General features: G+C 39.5%; 1 protein-coding gene across 1 annotated transcript in view; it reads left to right on the top strand.

Annotated features, from left to right (window-relative positions):
* CACUL1 (CDK2 associated cullin domain 1) overlaps positions 1-19,012 on the top strand; it is a 39,568-nt gene extending 20,556 nt beyond the window's left edge. The window contains 6 exon segments of the mRNA XM_045582219.1: positions 738-833; positions 3,313-3,415; positions 5,372-5,461; positions 8,718-8,856; positions 15,257-15,300; positions 15,696-19,012. Coding sequence (XP_045438175.1) covers positions 738-833; positions 3,313-3,415; positions 5,372-5,461; positions 8,718-8,856; positions 15,257-15,300; positions 15,696-15,736 — 513 coding nt within the window. The 3' untranslated portion in view covers positions 15,737-19,012.
* The last annotated feature ends 1,547 nt before the right edge of the window (positions 19,013-20,559 follow it).

The following is a 20,559-nucleotide window of genomic DNA, read 5'->3' as shown; positions in this document are numbered from 1 at the left end:
ATGTCCCAGGCTCTGTGCTCAGCACTGGAGATGTAAAGATAAGATATAAATCTTGCCCTCCAAGAACTTGAAGTTTAGGGACAGTGGGAGAAGTGTGATGGTGCCTTTTTGAGAGGCCATATATCCCAGATATTTATGAAGAAGTGATAAATCTTGAAGGATAAATATAATAGAAGTAGCCAGGTGAATCTATTGAGGGGGTGGTGTTAAAGACTTCGTTCAAGTAGAAAATACTCCAGGAAGCCTGACAGCACACTGATACTTGGTAACTGCTAGCAGTTCCATATGTTTGCTGGGCTGGGCTGTGCATGAGGAAGAGCAGAATATGAATGGAAAGAGGTAAACCATGTGCCCTAAATTGGAAATGTGAACTTTTTTCTAAAGGTTTTAGGAATGTAAGAGATGGAAGGACTCAGATTGACCAAAGTTTGAGACTTAGCTCTTGGGCTTGTTAACTGTGGGACCATAGTCAAGGGACTAAATATTTTGAGCCCCAGTAGCTTCATATGTAAAGTGGAAATACGGGCATTTTGCAGACAGTTAGGAAGACTAAGAAAAAGTTAAAAAGGCACTAGTGTGCACCAAAAGTTTAAGTACTCCCTAATGGAAGCTGAATTAGGAGGAGAGATCCCTTACATGTTCTAAGCTTGTAAGAAGAGCCTTTGCATTTTAGATTGTGACAGAAGGTCTTTAAACCTGCTTTCCCAGAACGGTCACATTTCTGTTCTTTCCCACAGGCCAGCCCTCCAGATCTCTATATTGAAAGATTTAATATAGCTCTTGGACAGTATATGGGAGCATTGCAGAGCATTGTGCCTCTTTTCATATATATGGTAAGTTAGAGCTTGGTTTACAGGTCCGAGTATCGAGAGTGAAGTGTGTTCTATTTGTCTTTTACTATATATTATGGTAGAAATAGAAAGTAATCTATTTTAGGAATGCTTGATAGTGTTGGGATAGAAGAATTTCCCGTTTTAAAATTACATAAATAATATTGCTATGTAGACAATTAGGCATTAATATCAGTAACCACCCTATTAGCATTTATTTTATTTTGCCATATGGAAGATATTGTTCTTGAAAAATAAAGATGTATAAGAAAGATTTCTTATCCTCAGAAAAAAGAGAATGAATACATGTATCTAAAAATCATGAATGCCAACTAAGTCATTCTCTAAAAAATGAGAAAAATAAAATTTGCTTCCATTTTGATGATCTATTTCATTTGGAAAATTATGCCTTGAGTAAAATTTGTAGTCTGTTGACTCTGTTGATTAGTTCTTCCCCCTTTGAATATATAAAGTTGTAGAATCTTAATGTTCGTGTTTTTATTGAGTGGAGAGGTTCATTATCCCAATGGAGTAAATTCATTATCCCAATTCCTCTTTGTTTATTAGATTTAAGGAATGGGATGTTTAGGTTGATCCTATATTCTATAGCATAGAGATTACATGTTTTATACCAGTCTTCAAAATTATTTATTCTCCATAAGATATACTTTATTGGGGAAAAAAAACCCCAAAACACAAAACCACCACAAATTAATAACTAGGAAAAAACACAAAACAGAACACTGGAGGAATTTCTGTGATCAGCAGGGACTATTATTTAAGTACTTTATTGAGGATAATGACAGTTGAAAAATAAGCAGTTAAAAATAATGACGTGTCCGTATTATTTTAGAGAAAAATCTTTCCCAAGAGACATTAGGTGAAAAAGCAAAATACAAAGCAGTGTGTAATATTTTTCCATTAGCAAGTGTTTTCTTCTTTAGTAGGAAAAAAGCATATCCACATATTACATAAGTAGTATTTTAGAAAGATTATACGAAAGTGTCCCTAGTGTAGGATAGGACCTTTGGGAATGGGATAGAGGGTCTGCAGTGGGACAGTTCTTTTTTATTGTGGAACCTTTTGCATGGTTTTAATGAAAAAAATTTTTTTATTGATTTTTTACAGAGTGGAAGAGAGAGGGATAGAGAGTTTGAAACATCGATGAGAGAGAACCATTGATCAGTTGCCTCTTGCATACCCCCCATGGGGATAATCCTACAACAAGGTACATGCCCTTGACCGGAATCGAACCCGGGACCCTTCAGTTCACAGGCCGACGCTCTATCCACTGAGCCAGACCGGTTTCGGCGCATGGCTTTAATTTTTAACCATATGTATACTATTTTATAATTTTTTAAAGAGAAAAATAAAACTTGTGTTAAGAATTGAGAGAATCAGCACGTTAACGTTCCTCTGCATTTTCCATTCCTACACATTGAGTTAACATTTACACATGAACAAATTCAATCTTTTTTGACTTGTCGGTCATTCTTATTAGGATGCTTCTGGCTGCCAGAAATAGAAGGCCTGATTCAAAGTGATTTAAATAAGGGAAAGAATTAGCTCTGTCATGAAATCCAGAAATAAGGCAGTCTCCAGGGTTGGCTGAATCTGTGGTTTAAGTGTCACCAAAGACTCAGGTTCTTTTCTCTCTCTTTGGTACACAACATCTTGGAACACACCATGTTCTCCTCATGGTGGTAAGATGACTGTAAGACACTTTTTACTGGAGCCTGTGTTTCTTTCAGTTATGGGCTATCTTTTTTTTTTTTTTTAATATATTTTATTGATTTTGTACAGAGAGGAAGGGAGAGAGATAGAGAGCTAGAAACATAGATGAGAGAGAGTCATCGATCAGCCGCCTCTTGCACACCCCCTACTGGGGATATGCCCGCAACCAAGGTACATGCCCTTGACCGGAATCGAACCCAGGACCTTTCAGTCCCCAAGCCGACGCTCTATCCACTGAGCCAAACCGGTTTCGGCTCAGTTATGGGCTATCTTGGGTCATGTGTCTATCTTTGAACCAGAGACCATCCCTAAGGAATGCCATAGGCTGAATGGCTTAGACTAAGCATTGAATGGAGCTTATGTTGGGGAGTCAACAGTGCATGTTCAATACCTGCTTTGAGCCTAGATCACTAATAAAAGGGGACTTTTCAAAAGGCACATTAAGTGCTTGTCACACAGTGTGTTTCCATGTGTCTGTACATCATCTCTGTCAAGTCATGTCAGGTATCCCATGTTCTTTTGGAGGTGTATGGTTTATTGCATTTCATCTTTATGTGCTTTTAACCCCATGCCAGGAAGATGTCTAAGTAGGGCAGGGCCTTCTTTTTGTTGTTTGATGTTGCATTTTTATGTTTTGCTTGATGCTTTTATGAGTTGTTTCCTAAAATAATTTATTTTTAGGGTTTCTATTTTAGACTGATCATTTCCCCTAACGATGCACTGAAAAATAACTTATTTTCCCTTTCAGAATAAGTTTTACATCGAAACAAAACTTAACAGAGACTTAAAAGATGACCTTATAAAGCTGTTTACGGAACATGTTGCAGAAAAGCACATTTACAGCCTAATGCGTAAGTAATTACCTTACAGGGGTTGAGAGAACACTAGCAATGATACACATAATTTTTTTATCAGAGAGCCCTGGCACAGCAGAAAGTGTTGAAGCCTAGTTCTGTAGAAAGAGGCACAAAGAACTGAAAATGTGAGTTGAAGGTCACCCAGTGAGCTGGGAGCTGCTTGACTCTGTTACCGGACAGTGCCTTCAGTTCTGGCCTGACACTTGCTACCTGCGACAGTGGAGTAAATATTATCCAGGAGTTCACCCCTGACTTTGTTACTGGTAACTCTAGAAGGAGCTCAGTGTGACCTCTTTGAAGTGTAGCACAGAATCCTCTCTGATTTTTACTCTTTAGTGCAAAAACCCTTCCCTCATCTGGCTCTATCATATATATATATATATATATATATATTTTTTTTTTTTTTAAATATATTTTATTGATTTTCTACAGAGAGGAAGAGAGAGGGATAGAAAGCTAGAAACATCAATGAGAGAGAAACATTGATTAGCTGCCTCTTGCACACCCCCCACTGGGGATGTGCCTGCAGCCAAGATACATGCCCTTGACCGGAATCGAACCTGGGACCTTCAGTCCACAGGCTGACGCTCCGGTTTCGGCTCTATCATATTTTTTAACTAAAAAAATATTTTTATTGGTTTTAGAGATGAAGGGAAGAAAGCTAGATAGATACTTGAATGATGAGAGAAAAATCATTGATTGGCCGACTCCTGCACATACCCCATTGAGGATCAAGCCCATGACCCAAGCATGTAACCTGATTGGGAATTGAATCGTGACCTCCTGGTTCATAGGTCAATGCTCAGCCTCTGAGCACTCTGGCCAGGCTAGAATTTCTGTTTTAAACATTATATTTTGAAAATATTTCCTATAGTGCTTAAATTAACATTTGTCTCTTTAAAGTTTATGCCATTCAAAATTATAACTGTCTACTGATGATAAAATCCGAAGGATAAACTTGAACAATGCATCTTCGACCTTTATATATCAATAAATTCAGTGTAACTCACATTGTATGTTTGAAACTGTGAGGTCATTGTTGGCCGAGTGAGATGGCTTTTCCATTTAAAAAAAGGCAAGAACAGAAGGAAACCGCTTGTCCAATTTCACAACCCTGGCATACAGTAAAATTATGCCATGTTTTATGAAGTATTTTAGTTAGTAACTTGCAGGTCTTTGATAAATTAAAAATGAACTGATCTGTGTCATGAGTATCTTTTGTATCCACTAAATAATGGAATTTGCTTGTATCTGTTAATGATGTTACCTAGAAGAATTATTTCTATTCATTTAAAAATGTTCTAATAAAATCTTTGTCCTGCAGAAAACTGACTCTGTTGTTACGTTTAGGGTTCTGTGGTTACTAAAGTCATGAAAGTGAGAAGGATGAGCGAGCATGATCTCTCTTGCCATTACCTTTAGTTTAAAGAAAAGTACATCTGTAGCATTTGGGGAAGTCAGACTGACTCAGAAAGTCAGTCTGACTCTGATTGCAGTTACTGAAATTACCAATAATATGCCTTTCAGGAAAATTCCAAGGGCCTCAACTATGGTGATTTGGGGGAAAGAGAAATGATTGAGAGAATTACAGAACATTTCATCCCCCAAGTGTACATTTTTTGAATCAGGAACATAATAGGAAGCACTTTCAGCTTATTCACCAAGTACCATGAATACCAGTGCTTTTAGGAAGGTTTACTTGTTTCAGAAGCTCCACGAGTCGAATAATTTCCATTAGTATTTCAACAGACCTGTACATATTTGTTAGATCGAGCTCTGCTGCATTGGATTTAAAAACAATCTTCAGTGTATAAACTCTCGTTTTGTCCTCTTGGACCGTTCATTTCTTACACTTGTTTGCTCTTCCATCTTTGGGAGAAATAATAATAGAGAAACCTTGACAATAAGTGTTACATCATTTTTATATCCCATCTTGTCTTTTTATTTCAGCTTTACTTTTAGAAGCCCAGTCAACACCATTTCAGGTCACACCTTCAACTATGGCAAACATTGTGAAAGGCCTGTACACTCTCCGACCAGGTGAACGCACACATCGCTTCTTTTGGGGTTGGACTTGTCTGTTTGTGGTAGTTCCATGCCTGTCCAGCAGGACCGTGCTTTTCTCAGTGTTTTCTGAGGCCCCATGGTATTTGGATCGTTTTGGCAAAAAATACTGAGTAGATACTCATCATTGTGAAATGTAAACAAACGACTCCATTGCAGTTATCTCTATTCTAGTAAAGCCAACGGAAATACAAGAAATAATTTGTAGGAGACACTTGGGATAAAATTGACTCTCCGGTCTGGCATTAATCTTTGTCTTTTTTGTTAGGGAGACTCTCCTTCACTTCTGTCCCACACTACCCATATACATAGACATATAAATTCATAACTCCATCTTCTTTGGCCTCTTATGTAACTTGCCAGCAATCAGTTGGTGGGTTTTAGAATGTATCCCCCTGGGGGAAGGGGGACTACTTTACCTTTTTGTGAAACTTTTGTCATTTGAGGATTCAATGAAATAAGACCTGATCTAAATTGCCTAACACAGTACCTGATACTATAAGCATCCTAACATGAACTGTTACTTCCATTCAGTTGGATTCAGTGGTTATATTAATTGTTGCCTTGATTTTTTCTTAATTTAAAAGATGTATCAGAATTTAGCTTGCTAAAGATGGAAACTTTGTAAAAATTGTACTAGAGGTGGAGTCTGATGTCATACTTTTTTCTACTTTAAACAGCATTCACACTTAATGTTACTTAAATTTGACCAGATCTTGCTCCGTTCTTCATAATTTTTAAACAAATTTTTTGTATAAATTACTTATATAAAGTAGCAAAAATATTTTATATGTCCAATAAACTGATGTTTTTCTTTTGTAGTTTCTCAGAATTTTGACTTTCATTTTACTAAATGTGATGAAATGGTCCATGGATTTATCCTTTAGTTTGGGAGGCATCCGAGTGCAGTTTGACAAATTTCTAAATTACACCTCTAAGTAGGTTGCTTTATCATAAAAGCTCTGGCTTTTATCATGAGTAACAAGCTGCAGAATGAAAGTAATTACTCTGGGTAAAAAGACTCATAGATACATGCTCATCTAAATGCCATTTTATCTAAGTTTGAGTTCTTATAATAGGATTCATATTACTTGTGTAGAGAATTCTGTATTTGAGAATTGCCCTTTTCAGAAGGTGAATTTTTTCACAGACTAGCCTTCTGTAACCCTAGGCATTTTCTGAGATAATATTAAACATATTTTGACATTTACATGTCTTGCCTATTGTGTTCATGGTTTATTTTATTATTTAAAAAAAATAATTCTTTCTTAAAAATATTTGTTCCTGGTTTATTAAAACAGTTTTATTCACCTGACGATTAAGGTTAAAATGTTTTAAAAGTTGAATTTTATCTATTTATTTATTTTTGAGTTTTAATTTATCTTTATTTTTTAAAGTATTATAGATGTCCGTCCCCCCCACCCCCCCTTAAACCCTCCCCAGGCCTTCACCGCATATTGTCTATGTCCATGGGTTATGCATATGTGCCCTCTTCCCCTTCCCTCTGAGAATCCTCAGTAAAAGTTGAATTTTAAATGTAAACTTTTTTTTTTTACTATGGTGGTTCTCACATGCTGATCTTTGTATAATGAATGTATCTGGATCAACCAAAAAGGTTTTCTAAACTCTAGATTCCTGGACCCTAATCCTTGGAGATTCTGATGACTATTATTATTTTAGGTGTGTTTTCATTTGGCCTTTAGAAGCTCAGCTTGAAAACAGTTGTAGCCGTGCCATCCTGCCCTTCTTCATTTATACACACACTTTTATTTTGTTTCTTCATGTATATTTTAATGACTACCTGGAGTTCCATAAAAGGGCAGGACTGTTTGACTCCTGCCAGCTCACCCTGATTGGTTAGTGGTTCCCCAGAGCACTGTAGTGAGTGAGACTTTCTAAACCATGTCTGAGCTGAGCTGAGATGGAGGGAAATGATTGAGAACATTTGCCATGAGTTTGAACAAAGGGTGAGTGGATTGGCTCCTGGGTCATTTGTGGTATTTATTTATTTATGTATTTATTTATTTATTTATCTATTTATCTATTTATTTATTTATTTTTGCAATCTCTAACTTGGCTGTTCTGTTGAATTTTTTTACTTATTAGTGACTCAGCATTGCACAGCATTGGCGTAATTTTTTTCAAATTTAGGATTATATATACTCAGATGATTATTTTTAAATTGAGCTCACTGGAATAAATAGGACTTTGACATTTTATGGTTCTTGAGGTGCACAGCTAAGATGTTTTCCGAGAGGGGAAATTTGAAGAGGTCAGATTAAAAGAACCCAAAAGGGTATCCATACTCAGTTAGGCCACCGGCAAGGAAGGAGCGTGCTGGTTTCACTGCACACCCGCTGCCGAGTGCATTCCTTACAGTTAGAGTTCAGGGAGCAGGGGGAGGAGATTGTGCTTATTGTCCTTGAGTTTTTGTGAGTATTTATTAACAAGGCTTTTATTCTATTTTTATTTTTTATTGTAAATTACTTAGTCCTGCCTTTCATTTTCTGGTCTTAATGATTTGTAAAAATGCCCTATAATAGAAGTATGAATTAATCATAAATGCAGATATTTCTTAGACTTCTCTAAGTCTCTTATTTTATTTCTGAATGTTTTCCTTTAGATTGTTCTCTTGATCATTTATCTTTTAAAAAAAATATATTTTATTGATTTTTTACAGAGAGGAAGAGAGAGGGATAGAGAGTTAGAAACATCGATGAGAGAGAATTATCTATCCGCTGCCTCTTGCACACCTCCTACTGGGGATGTGCCCGCAACCAAGGTACATGCCCTTGATAGGAATCGAACCTGGGACCTTTCAATCTGTAGGCTGACGCTCTATCCACTGAGCCAAATCGGTTTCGGCCATTTATCTTTTTTAAATAACTGAATAACGATATAATTATTTTCTTTTACTGTTTACATATATTTAATTTGCTGTAGTTAGCATGAGTCAAAATAGGGCTTTCTTCAAAAGTACTTACTAGTTATCTCCAGCGCACTTGTTAAATGGTAATTTCCCGTCCATTTTTGTGGACTTCTTTTTTATATGTCTACTTATTACTACCCGCACAGTTCTCTTCTTGGTCCAGTGTATCGTCTTAACAAATGCTTTATAGGGCTAATTTCCACCAAGTCTCTTCCCTCCAATTATCTCCCCCCCCCCAATGCAATATATACTTAATTTAATTTGTCTCTGATTTTCTTAATGAATTGTTTCCTTCCCTCACAGAGTGGGTTCAGATGGCTCCAACTCTATTTTCTAAATTTATTCCAAATATCCTCCCTCCGGTGGTGGAATCTGAACTTTCTGAATATGCTGCTCAAGATCAGAAACTTCAAAGAGAACTCATGCAGAATGGTTTTATGAGGCAAGTTTTTCCCTTTGTGACAAAATAACGCCAGTCTCCTCAGGCCGGTTTGGCTGGCAGGGGCGGGGGGCCAGGGTCCTTAGACAGAAATGACTGTACCAGAGTCGAGCTGTTCCTGGAGAGGTAGGCTGCCTACGTCCGGAATGTTGAGGTTGGGTTTTGAGTTTATGGAAGCTGCTCTTCACTAAATGGATTTTGAAGAAGGAATTTCTAAGTCGGTGGGCAGTTACCTGGGCGGCCTCCAAGAGCTCTTCAAACTTTGATCCTCATATTAGTTCTGAACATTTGGAAAAGCATTATAGAAATTTTATGATGAGTTATAGGTACTTTTATGACTAACCTACAATAGTATAAAGAGGCTTTACATTCTTTCTCTTATTTTCACTTTTGCCCTAAATTCTAGTTGTTTCTTCTTCTTCTTCTTCTTTTTTTTTTTTTTAATAAAATATATTTTATTGATTCTTTACAGAGAGGAAGGGAGAGAGATAGAGAGTTGGAAATGTCGACCAGCTGCCTCTTGCACACCCCCTACTGGGGATGTGCCTGCAGCCAACGTACATGCTCTTTACCAGAATCGAACCTGGGACCTTCCAGTCCGCAGACCGACGCTCTACCGCTGAGCCAAACCGGTTTCGGCTAGTTGTTTCTTCTTAAAAAAAAGTAGTTTTCTCTTTGATGTTGCCGGATGTTTATCTTCCTTGGTTTTGACATATACACTTCGCTGATTTCTCTAAAGTGTACAATTCAGTATCATGATTATAACCCAGAAAATCTTGCGAAGTGCGTCTTTTCAACTACAATAAATTATATAAAAACTTGGTGATTCCCTATGGGAAAATACCCTCTCTGTCACCATCACTGAAGGGTGTTTAAATCCTGGTATTTTCAGTATCCTTACTCTTTACTTACGTTTTTATATCTCTTCTTTATTTGGATCCATGGCATTAAAGCAAGAAAGTTGTGGGAAGGAAGACAGCTGGCTTCCTCATTAGGTCACACATAGTAGTAAGTTGTCATTGAGGCCAAATTAAGTCTCAGAATATGGTCTTACCAAGACCACTGTTACCAAATCTGTGGTTTGAGCACAGGTTAGGAAATAAAGCGGATAATCTGTTGACCCATGGGTTGGCATTTTCCCCCATCTTGTCCTGGTGGCATCTATGCCCATGTGGTAGTAGGGGCACTGAGTAACCACTGTCAGTTTTCACTGGGAAGGCTCAATGAAGCTGTATCGCTAGAGGGGCCTCTACACCCCATTTTGTTATAGCAAGTTAGGGAAGGACAGGCCAGTGGAAATAGAATGTAAACAGCTAGTTTCTCTCTCTCATACTCAGTGGTCACGTGTTTCCTGACATTAATTGCAACATTTCTAACAGCACTATCATTTTCATACACAGAATGAGGCCATTTAATGCCATAGTAGTTTTACATATTTTCGAAGAGCTAATATATTTGTGTGGTTCAAAAATCAGAATGAGAATAAAAAATACATACTCTGAGAGGTTTGTCCCCACCTCTCTTCCTATCTACTTACTCCCACCCCATTAGGTAATCATTTTTTAAAATTTTCTTATGATTCCTTCCAGTGTAGGAAGGAATATGTTTTGATCTTAATTCATTTCTTACACATTTGATTGTGTAAATATACTACAACTTATTTAACCAGTCCCCAGTAGATGGCAACTTGAATTATTTCCAGCCTTTTCCTGTCACAGAGAATGCTGCCATGAATAGCCTTGTCCGTGTATAATTCTATACCTGTTGCAGGTATATCTGGAGAGTAAATTTCCATAAGTGGGGTCGCTGGGCCAAGAGTAAAAGCAGTTGTAATTTTGGTTAATATTGCCAAATTGCCCTCCATAGGGGATTGTGTTTTGCATATGAACCAGCTGCGTATGAAAGTGCTGTCCTTCACGGCCGTGCATGTGGAGTATGTTTTTAACTTTGGGATTTTTGCCAGCCTCACAGGGCTGGTTTCATTGGCATTTCTTGTTAAGGGTGAGGCTGAGCACAGCTTCATGTTTGTGTTTTTCTGTAAACTGCCTGTTCCATGTCCTTTTTCCATTTTTCTATTTGGTTATTATTGTTGTTTTTTTCTTAGTTTCTGGAAGCTCTTTCTATAGTGAAAAGATTGATTCTTTGCCCGACATAAGACTTTATTTTTTTGTCTTTTGATTTGCTTATGGCATTGGTTTTTCTTTTTAATTTGAAGTTATGGAGAAGTTTTTATTCATTTTTATGTAACTAACTTTGTCAGGTTTTGTCTTTTTCTGGCTCATGTGTTCTGAATTCTAGTTAAAAGTTTTTCCTTACATATTTTAAAATAAATGCAGAATAATCTGAGTATTCCTTTTATGTCTCCCCCTCACCCCAGTAATATGAGGGGGAAAATCATACATTTGAGGTCTTTTATGCTTATATTCATGTTTTATTGAGTGTGCTTTTAATTTTAGAGATGAACTTACTGGTGTCTTTAACAGCCTTCTGAAAGCTTTGATCTCTGTGAAGCAGCTTAGAAAGTACACTCTAGTGAACAACTCTGAACACCTTGAATTACCTTTCCGAGCAGGGTGGATACCAATTTAAACACATCCAGAGGCATTTCCTAACTCTGATTGTGGAACTGGAATAAGACACTAGGTTGCAGGACTGGAAAGTTTGCTGGGGTTAGGTAACTGACTCCATGAATAGCTTCATGCAACACTGCCCTTCTTGTACATGGACTAACATGGACTGTTTGCCAAGGCCAAGCTGACCATATTCAGGGAGGTGCCTTGGAGTTGAGTTTGGATTTTTTGTTTCTCTTAGTGGGATCCTTTCATGCACCTTCTGCCTGAAATTTTTAAATGTTTTCCAAGAGGTGATAAAATTAAAATGTCTTATTTCACAGACTGAATTGGGCCATGTCTAGAATTAAGTTAGCAGTTTGTTATACATTTACTGAGACTTAAGGTTTGCCTCATAAATTACTCTGAGGAATGCTTAGCACAGAGTAGGCCCTGCCCAAGCTGGCATTCTTGGACTCACTCTGCCCCACTGCTGAGCTGGCCGCCTGGCAGAAAGGATGTGCAGCACCTTACATGCAGCCGGGAAGGAGTCTGCCTGCACTTCCAGCTCTGGTTCCATGCTTTGCCCCGCCAGCTGTGATGCCTACCTTGATCAGTATTTGGCTAGAGTTATTTCAGAGGAAATTGTATCCACCAATGCAAAAAAAATAATAACAAAAAACAAAGAATATAGTACAGGCTGTTTTAACAAGAATTTTGTTATTGGCTATTCTGCTGTGAGCAGTCACTTTATGGTTTCCTAGAGGCCTGATGCATAAAATCCATGCGAACGGCTGGGCCCATCACAGCCCTGGCTGCCTCCCGGCCCCATGGCCCCACCCACTGGTTGTTAGGGAAGGTTGTTCCACCGCCTGGTTAATTAGCATATTAGCTCTTTATTGTATAGGATAGAATGCCTATCAACCACAATTCCTGTTCAGCTTTGCAAACTTTTTTCATTTAAGATTCTGCCCCACTTCCATGATGTATGGAGTCCTGAATAGGCAGTACACAGCTTTCATGTGGGTGGCACAGACTAAGTCTTTGAAATATTTTGAAATAATGTGTGAGGGTTGTAAATACAATATATCCTCTTTTGCATTTAATGGGCAGATTCTCATTTGAGCTGGAGTTATGGGAAAGATATTCAGGTGCATAGAAATACAGTGTGGACTTATTTCAAAGCTAGAATGAACAAATAAGCTAAAAGCAACATTTCCTTTTTATCTATTACCTGCATAATAGCATTGATTATTGCCAGGGAAGACAGATTGGTATCTGTTGTTGTCATATTGCATTATAGAAGATAAGCTCATTTGGGAACGTCTAATGTGCGTGCCCTGAGATGGAGAATCTCATTCAAACCAGCCCGTGGTCTTCTTCAGAGTGGCTACTCGATAGCTTTTAAGGGCAAACAAAATGTACTTTCTGAGTAATTGGTACCTGGGTTTCTGAAACAAATAGAGCCTTATAGATAGGGGTTTTGTTGGTCTTCTGGCTGAGAGGTTCCTCTGGATTGGAGCTTTTCCCTTTAGGAGCAGGGTTTGGAGCGCGGCTCATAGCTTTCCCTGCTCGCCACGTTAGATAATGCCCTTGGCAGCCTTTCTCCTGCCTTCCTTTTTCCTGTCAGTCTCACATCTGTATTTTTCTCCTGTTATTTCCTGCATGTTCAGTTTTTATTTGGCATTTGGGGGCTGGGAATGTGAGGTTCCAGATACGAAATTCTACATTTTCCTGTTGATCAGCTTTAACCTGTTTGTTTCAAGAATATTTGGTGACTACTGCTGAGACAATACTGTGTAAATAGTAATAATGTAAGATACTCACTGGCTTATATAGTGTTCACAGCAGAGATCTTTGAAAAGTGGTGTTAGAATATCTGTTCTAACATCCAGATTCTCTGAGCTGCCTGAGGCCAGTTCATGCTAAATGTGCACATTTTCCTCTCAGTGCCCAGCCCTGAGAAAAACAAGGGCCTTCCATTGTGCTTTCTGCCAGTCATTAGACTCCCCACCCAGCCTCGCAGGAGGTTCTTTTTCCTAGTCTGGAGCACAAACCAGAGAAAGAATGGGAAATTATTTATGCTTTTACATAAGATTGCTCTGGCTCTTGTCTGGACTAAGATTGTTCAGAAGCAGAAGATAATTAACTTGAGCTAGCATTTTAATAACCTGTAGAGGCTATTTAAGAACTATTTACTAACTTGTTAATTCAGCAGATACTTATTTTCTACTATGTGCTAGACACTGTTCTGGGTACAAGGCAACAAAGCCCCTGTTTCTACAGAGCTTGTGCTTCAATGTAGAGTGATAAATAATAAACATGTAAACAATTTATTTCAAATAATAAGTGTTATGAAGAAGATGAAACCGAGTGTGTGTGAGAGAATGAGTGACCAGGCATGTGTGAGGGGCGTTCCAGCTACCGTGGTAATGTGCCGCCTTCCCGGGAGGAGACATGCCAGCCAGGGAGGTGATGATTAGGAGATAGCCGTTGGCTACCAGGGGAGGAGTATTGCCGGCAGAGGAAATACTAGGTACAAAGTGCCAACGTGCCAAAGGGGCAGAAAGAGCTAGAGTGGCTGAGGGAGCAGAGCTCGGTGAGGAGGAGGGAGAGGTAGGCGGGGTCAGATCTCACAGGCCTGGGGAAGTGAATGCGAATTGATTTTGAACTGTAATGGAAACCCGCTGAAGGGCTTTACTCAGAGGCATGAAATAATCTTATTTGTGCTTTTACATAAGATCAGTGGCTCTTGTCTGGACTAACAGTGAAACTTGCAGATGTGTAGGGGAGAGATGATAAGTGTCTTGGATTGGGGTTGTCGCTGTGGAGTAGATGAGTGTTGGTTTATTTTGGATTATGTTTCCAGGGTGAGGGAAAGAGGGGAATCAAGGACAAGCCGGGTTCTGGCCTGAGGAATTGGGTGGCTGTTCATTTGAGGAAGACTGAGGAAGGAGTGCGTCAGCAGCGTTCATGTTGGCCATGCTGCATTGGCAGTGTGTGTAAATTACTGGTGGTGATGCGGCCTCTGGACTGCGTCTGATGTGTAGAGCTGGGCATAGAAATCTGGGACCAATTGGGTATAGGTAGGATTTCAAGCCACAGCACCTGTGTGATTGTTGTTCTATCTAGGCTAAGGAGACTATACAAAGAGAAGTGGCCAAGGACAGGACTGGCCAGAGTTAAAAGCTGGGGAATTGGTCGTTATTACTCATGGCTTTGATATTTTAGTCATTTGTCTGAATTATTGTCTGAGAAACTAGAGAGTTGAAATAGCATTTATGGGTAGCATAGGATCTGATCAGAACCTATGATTTTTCATCTCTAAAGTGGAACTAGAATTCCTTTGGTGTTTGAAGATGAACTCATTAATGTGTGTAAAGGTTCATGTTCTTCTGTTGCTAGAAGGGCATTTATATTCATTATTAATGAGATTCTGAGATTTTTCAAAAGCTTTAAGCAGTTTTCAGTTTCATAATAGAGCTTTTTAGGGTAAGATTTTGAATTATCCTTTCTATTTCATATTTGAAATTTTCCATAAGGTCATGAGGGATATTGATAAACCCAGGTTAGTCTTCAAAGACATTTTAGTCTGAACTTTCTAGAACCCTGTATAAACCATCTTTGAAGATAATATTTCCTTCACTTAATAGCCTTCTATATTTAAAAGATAGCACCATTTAGCTAAGAATATTCAGTTTATAAATGACTCAGTTACTGTATAAGTTTGATAAGTGTTAGAATTGAAATGTCTGCTGTACTTCTATTATCAATTATGTCAATCCATTTCTCCTGTCGGTATGTGAAGATGTCAGTCAGTTCAGCTGACTCACTCCTTCTTTTTTAATCCCCAGAGGTGACCAGTCCCGGAAGAGAGCTGGGGATGAGCTGACTTATAGTAAGTACTGTGTTCCTCACCAGCTTTGATGTTTGTGATGTAGATAGGCCCTGGCAGTGAGAATAATGATACCCACAGGGGGCTCATTGGGCACCGTGTGTGACCAAGGGCAGACTATTCTGCAAGCTGCGCCCAGATGAGGTCCAGCTGCTGCTGGTGGTTCTCAGGCATTTGTCAAGAGGCCGCCCGATTCTGTAGTCACCTAGAGTAGGACAATGACCCAGCTTCAGCTCCTGATGATCTAGCCCCCCTTTCACTCCACTCAAAACCACTTTTTAAAAAACCTCCTTTTGGGCGATTGGGAGACGGGGAGGACTGTGTGTATAGGCGGGTGCTGCCATTGTGAAGCGCTCTCTGCTATTCATCCTTTTCCCTGTTCTGACGATCTCTTTCAGACAGCCCTTCAGCCTGTGCGAGTTCCAGAGGGTACAGATAGTGACTGTGTTGAAGGTACTTTCCTTCCTGCCACAAGGACACACCGGAGCTGCAGAGACTTCCGAGCACAGCGGGTCCTGCTCTCAGGCGCTCTCCCAAGGCTGTTCTCGGGAGAGGACGTCGGACTTCTTTGACTTGTAATTTTAAAAAAACAAAACAAAATTTTAACAAAAAAACTGTCAGTTGCTGCTAGACTCGGGGATGATTTTGAAATGGGACAATCTTTTAATGAAATCTATTAATCCATGAGGAACAGGCATCTTGAAAAGTGACCGTTGCTACATGTAATCTGGCAGCCCAAATCAGCAGCTTCCTCCAAAAATATAAGAGCAGAAGAATTTTTATAGCACTGTTTTATTCATTTGTGGACTTGGCGCTCGGCATAGTCATGTCACACATCAAGATACGTTTAGCTTTAAAATCGAGCAGATCATTACAATACAGTATTTTTCACCCCTAACCAAAACAAACTCCTTTAAAAGAGTTGGTCTTTGTTTAGATTTAGAAAGTCTTGTGAAAGGAAAATGCTTATTCTGTTTTTGCTATTCCTTCTCACCCATTAGCTCACAACTTCTTTCTACTCTGTGCCTTGAGCTTTGTGCACTTTGCAACTCCGTGACCATGTTGTCAAACTCACAGATGCTTCCGGAAAAAGCTAATGGTATCGTGGGTTAACCCTCCAAGATGTCAGGAGTGGCTTCATAGCAGGATGCTGAGTGAGTGGGAAAATGAAACGTCGCCTATTGGTCAGATTGCCCCCGCTTCACCATGGCATACTCATCTTAACGTCAGGGACCAACTCTTACGGAACATTTCCATTCCCTCTGTCTCTTAACATGACTTCACCAGCTGCTGTCGTATTGGCATCGCGCTAGTCCAGGCGTGGCCAGCACTTCGGCAATAAAGCTCCCCTTTCAATGTGGAGAATCATCCAACAGTAAAAGCTGGCTCCCGAGATGCTCTAGGAAGCGGATATGGTTATTAAATCCCAATGTAATCAGTGGTGTGGGATTCCTGATCCATTTCATTTTAAATGGGTAGGATAAATACTTTTTTTTTTTTTAAGTCTGTAGTCTGCATCTTGTGAACATTGTGTCTAAGTCTGAAAAGAAGTAGCGCTGCTGTGTTTGAGGCCCCTTCCGGCTGTGGGCAAGCTGTGTGTTTTGTTTTTCTGCACCCACAGTGCTATTTAGTTATTTAGACTCTGAAGCATATTCTAGCTGTTCTTGAAAGGCAAAGAAAAATAGAAAGATTTGGAAAATGGCAAAAAACTTTCTTCTCAATTCTGTTTGACTGTAAATGGGGCGCTATGCTTGAGTCTATGAGGCTATGTCAGACTAACGGTCACCTCTTCAGAGAACTTGAAGCAGAAAAAGAAGACGGTAGGGACACCGTCACACTTCTGACTTGCAGGATTTTTTTAGAGTTGCCTCTGCCAATTCAGTTTGTCCTTTAGGGAGTGGGAGAGAGAGAAGTGTGATCTTAGGAACGTGTAAGTCATCTAATGGAAGTCCTCAGTGTGAAGTCATTACTCAGAGAAGTAAAAGGAAAGGTGGTCAGCTTTTATTTTTCTAAGCACTTGTCAACCAGAGTTGATGGATTTTGTGGAGGCCGTGAGTTAGACTAATTCTGTGAGTATTTTGGATTGTATTTCTGAACACTGAATTGCTGTAAGAATATACACGGGTACTGCCTGTGCCCTGAGTAGTTTGATTTGCTGCACCAGTAACATTCTAGTATCAAGGGAAAATTCCCTTTTACCACGAAGGCCAACTTTTACCTTCTCAATGGACTGCTTGTTGCAGGCTTATCAATAACACCTGCAACTAAAGTCTCTCCTGAGTGGTTTTAATAATAACTTCTTCGGAAATAAAATTGATTTTTAAGAAAAATGTTGATAGGTTCTTCAGTAATTTAATAATATACCCAAATGCTTTTCTGGGAGAGACTATTGTTTGGCCAACAACAACAGAACTTTCCCTATAAAAGCATTGTATTATGATGTGAATTGGCATTAAAACGTTTGGATGTTTTTGTATTAAGTAAATTGAGAAATATTTTATATTGTCTTTTTATTTGTAAAAAAAAAGTGGGCAGAATAGAGTCTGTGAAAGTTAGTTTTTGTAAAGTTTTGGGCAGTGACTGAGCCAGCTCTGGGTCAGGGTTGGTCCTGCAAAGCCGGAGGGGAGACCCTGTAGGAGGCATCTCCACTTTCTCCTGGCCCATGTGACCTGTCATTTCTCATTTTCACCCCTGAGGTACATTGCTGTATGAAGAACTCATTTCTTTATTTCAAGCCAAAGTTGACCTTGTTTAATTGGGGTTCTTAGCTAAATTCTTCGTTTGCAACACGAGAAGAAATAAGATTTGTCCTCCATGTTTGTTTTGATGAAGCATTGTTTGCCAGAAAGTATTTTCTCATGTTTACCTATATTCTTGCCAGGATAGTATATAGTTTCTCCACCCAGTTGACTTTTGTGGGGCCCAAGTCAGAAAATTGTACATGCAGGTCGATTGTCAACGAGTTGATTTGGCTAAATTGACTAGTGTGTTGTGTGCAGCCTACACCTAAAACCTTCCAAAAGCAAGCCAGTCCAATCCCATTGGAGTCCTGGCATGAAAAAGTATAAATAGAAGATAATGGTTTTGAGAGACGGTACTTTACAGTTGGCTCGAATCTTCAGTAACAGGGTCCTCTGATGCCCTCTGTTGTCACGGCCGTACCCTAGTCTAGCAACTACTATGTTTTTTGTGGGGCAGAAAGCAAACCCTGACACATAGTTCTTATGTAGAATCTGTGAGAAGAAGTACCAACCTGGATGCAGGAGTTGTGTGTTACTACATTTTACATTTTTCTGTCCCTTTTACAAGTTTGAGGCAGCTCCCTCCATTTCTTCGGGGCACAGGATGGAAACCCATTTGTGAGTGAGAGAGATTGCAGGAGAAAGGATGCCCGAGGCTGTGACCACTGCACTGCAGCCCCAGCAGTGCAGCCCCCTCAAGCTGCCGGTCCCCTGTTCCATGCTTCCCGCCGGGTTGCAGATTTGCACACACAAAGAATTCCTCAGGAAGAGTTGGCACATACATCACCTTGCAGTGTTCTGTGCTGACTGCATAGGGATTCGAGCGCCCTTCAGCACAGAGAGAACTCGGAGTAGTGGTCTGTGCACACACGCTAGCAGAGGTACGGTGATCCAGCGGACACGAAGGTTTCTGCAGGTATGAAGTGAGCAGGAGCACTTGTATCCTAGTCTTGCATAAATCCGTTTACTCTCCCAGGGTAACCTTCCAGGTTGGTCGTCATCTTATGGAGGCTGGCTGTAATTTCTTCTGTATTTACTCTGTTTTATCACAATTATTTTCATGATTATCATGCTAGAATTACTGCCCATAAGCTAAAAGTCAATCTACCTAATAAAAGAGTAACATGCTAATTGACTGTACCTTTGCAACACCCACTAGCCAATCAGGAGTGAATATGCAAATTAAACCAACAAAGATGGCTTGTTAATTTGCAGGTGCAGAGCGGCCGGGGGCGGGAGGCTTGTGTTGTTGCCATGGTGATGACACAGGCTTTCTGCACCACCACAGCAGCTCTGGGCCTCTGGGCAGTGTGGGAAGGTGGAAGGCGGCTCCTGCCATAGTGAAGGCAGTGCCGGTGGCCAGGAGAAGGAAGGCCCATTCTTGCATGAATCTTCGTGCATCGGGCCTCTAGTTGTTTAATAAGCAGCTATTGTTAAAATAACTGAACATTGTTTTAGGGATATACACTAATCTGAGATACTAAAAAACTTTACAACTAAAAAACCAACACAAGATAACCCACGTTAGCTATCCAGTCACTGTTTGGATGTTTTCAGTTGATTTTTTTTATGGTGTCTCATTGAGCTTCAGAGTATTATGTTTACTCCAAATCTAGGCCTCTTGAAATTGAAGATCAGAATGTGAATTCTGCAACTGACACCTGTAAGAGATCGGTCCTTTTTGGTTGTGTTAATGTTTTCAGTGTGATTGCATAAGATGAAGTTTATGTTTATCAGAAGTTAAAATAGAGGTCATAGTAGTTTATGGAGAAGTGGTTTTCTTATTATTTTTATTACTTTGTTGAAATTTGCCTCAAAGTAGGTTTACCGTTGTTTGTATGGAAAATACTACAATCATTAATAAATACTACAATAATTAATTACAAATATATTCTTCCGCATACTCACAACTGTAAACCTCCCCTTGCCCCACCCTGTATGTGAAAGAACCCCTATTATTTTCCAAGGAGAATAATTTTCCATCTGTCCCTGCTGTTTATGAACTAAGTCATTGCCATATCCATGTTCCCTCCTCCACTGGCCACGCCCCTGGTTTGAACCTCTTTCCACAGCCAGGTGACACAAGTGCATACCCTGTTTCTGCTTCTGTCGATGTGGCTGTGGGGGAATTACAGGAAATGCTTTCCAGAGGCACATTAAGCCCCTGTAACCCTGCTGGTTGGGAATTATCTTCATTTCTGGTTGGACTGGATTGTTTAGGAAAACGTTAACAGCTTACAATTCTGGAAAATTTATAGTGTGGCTTTGGGGCGGATTCTGTGGTTTGAAAAAAATAAATATTTTGTATTGATTCCCACATGTCATTTTAATTTCGTAGCTGTGTACTAAATGCACTAAGACTGTGGCTGTTCTCCTGGAAGGGCACGTTTTGCTGAACAGATGGCAGTGTAATTGCTGTCATTAGTCTTGTTTGTCACTGTTACAGCCATGTAGTCCAGGGGAGATTATTTACATGTGAAGTGGTGGGGAGATACGGCTGGAAACGGAATGCTAATGATGA

This window comes from Pipistrellus kuhlii, unplaced genomic scaffold (assembly GCF_014108245.1).
Source record: "Pipistrellus kuhlii isolate mPipKuh1 unplaced genomic scaffold, mPipKuh1.p scaffold_m20_p_15, whole genome shotgun sequence".
Classification (NCBI taxonomy): domain Eukaryota; kingdom Metazoa; phylum Chordata; class Mammalia; order Chiroptera; family Vespertilionidae; genus Pipistrellus; species Pipistrellus kuhlii.
Note: the sequence above shows the minus strand (reverse complement) of the source record. Positions and strands in the feature narration are given on the sequence as shown.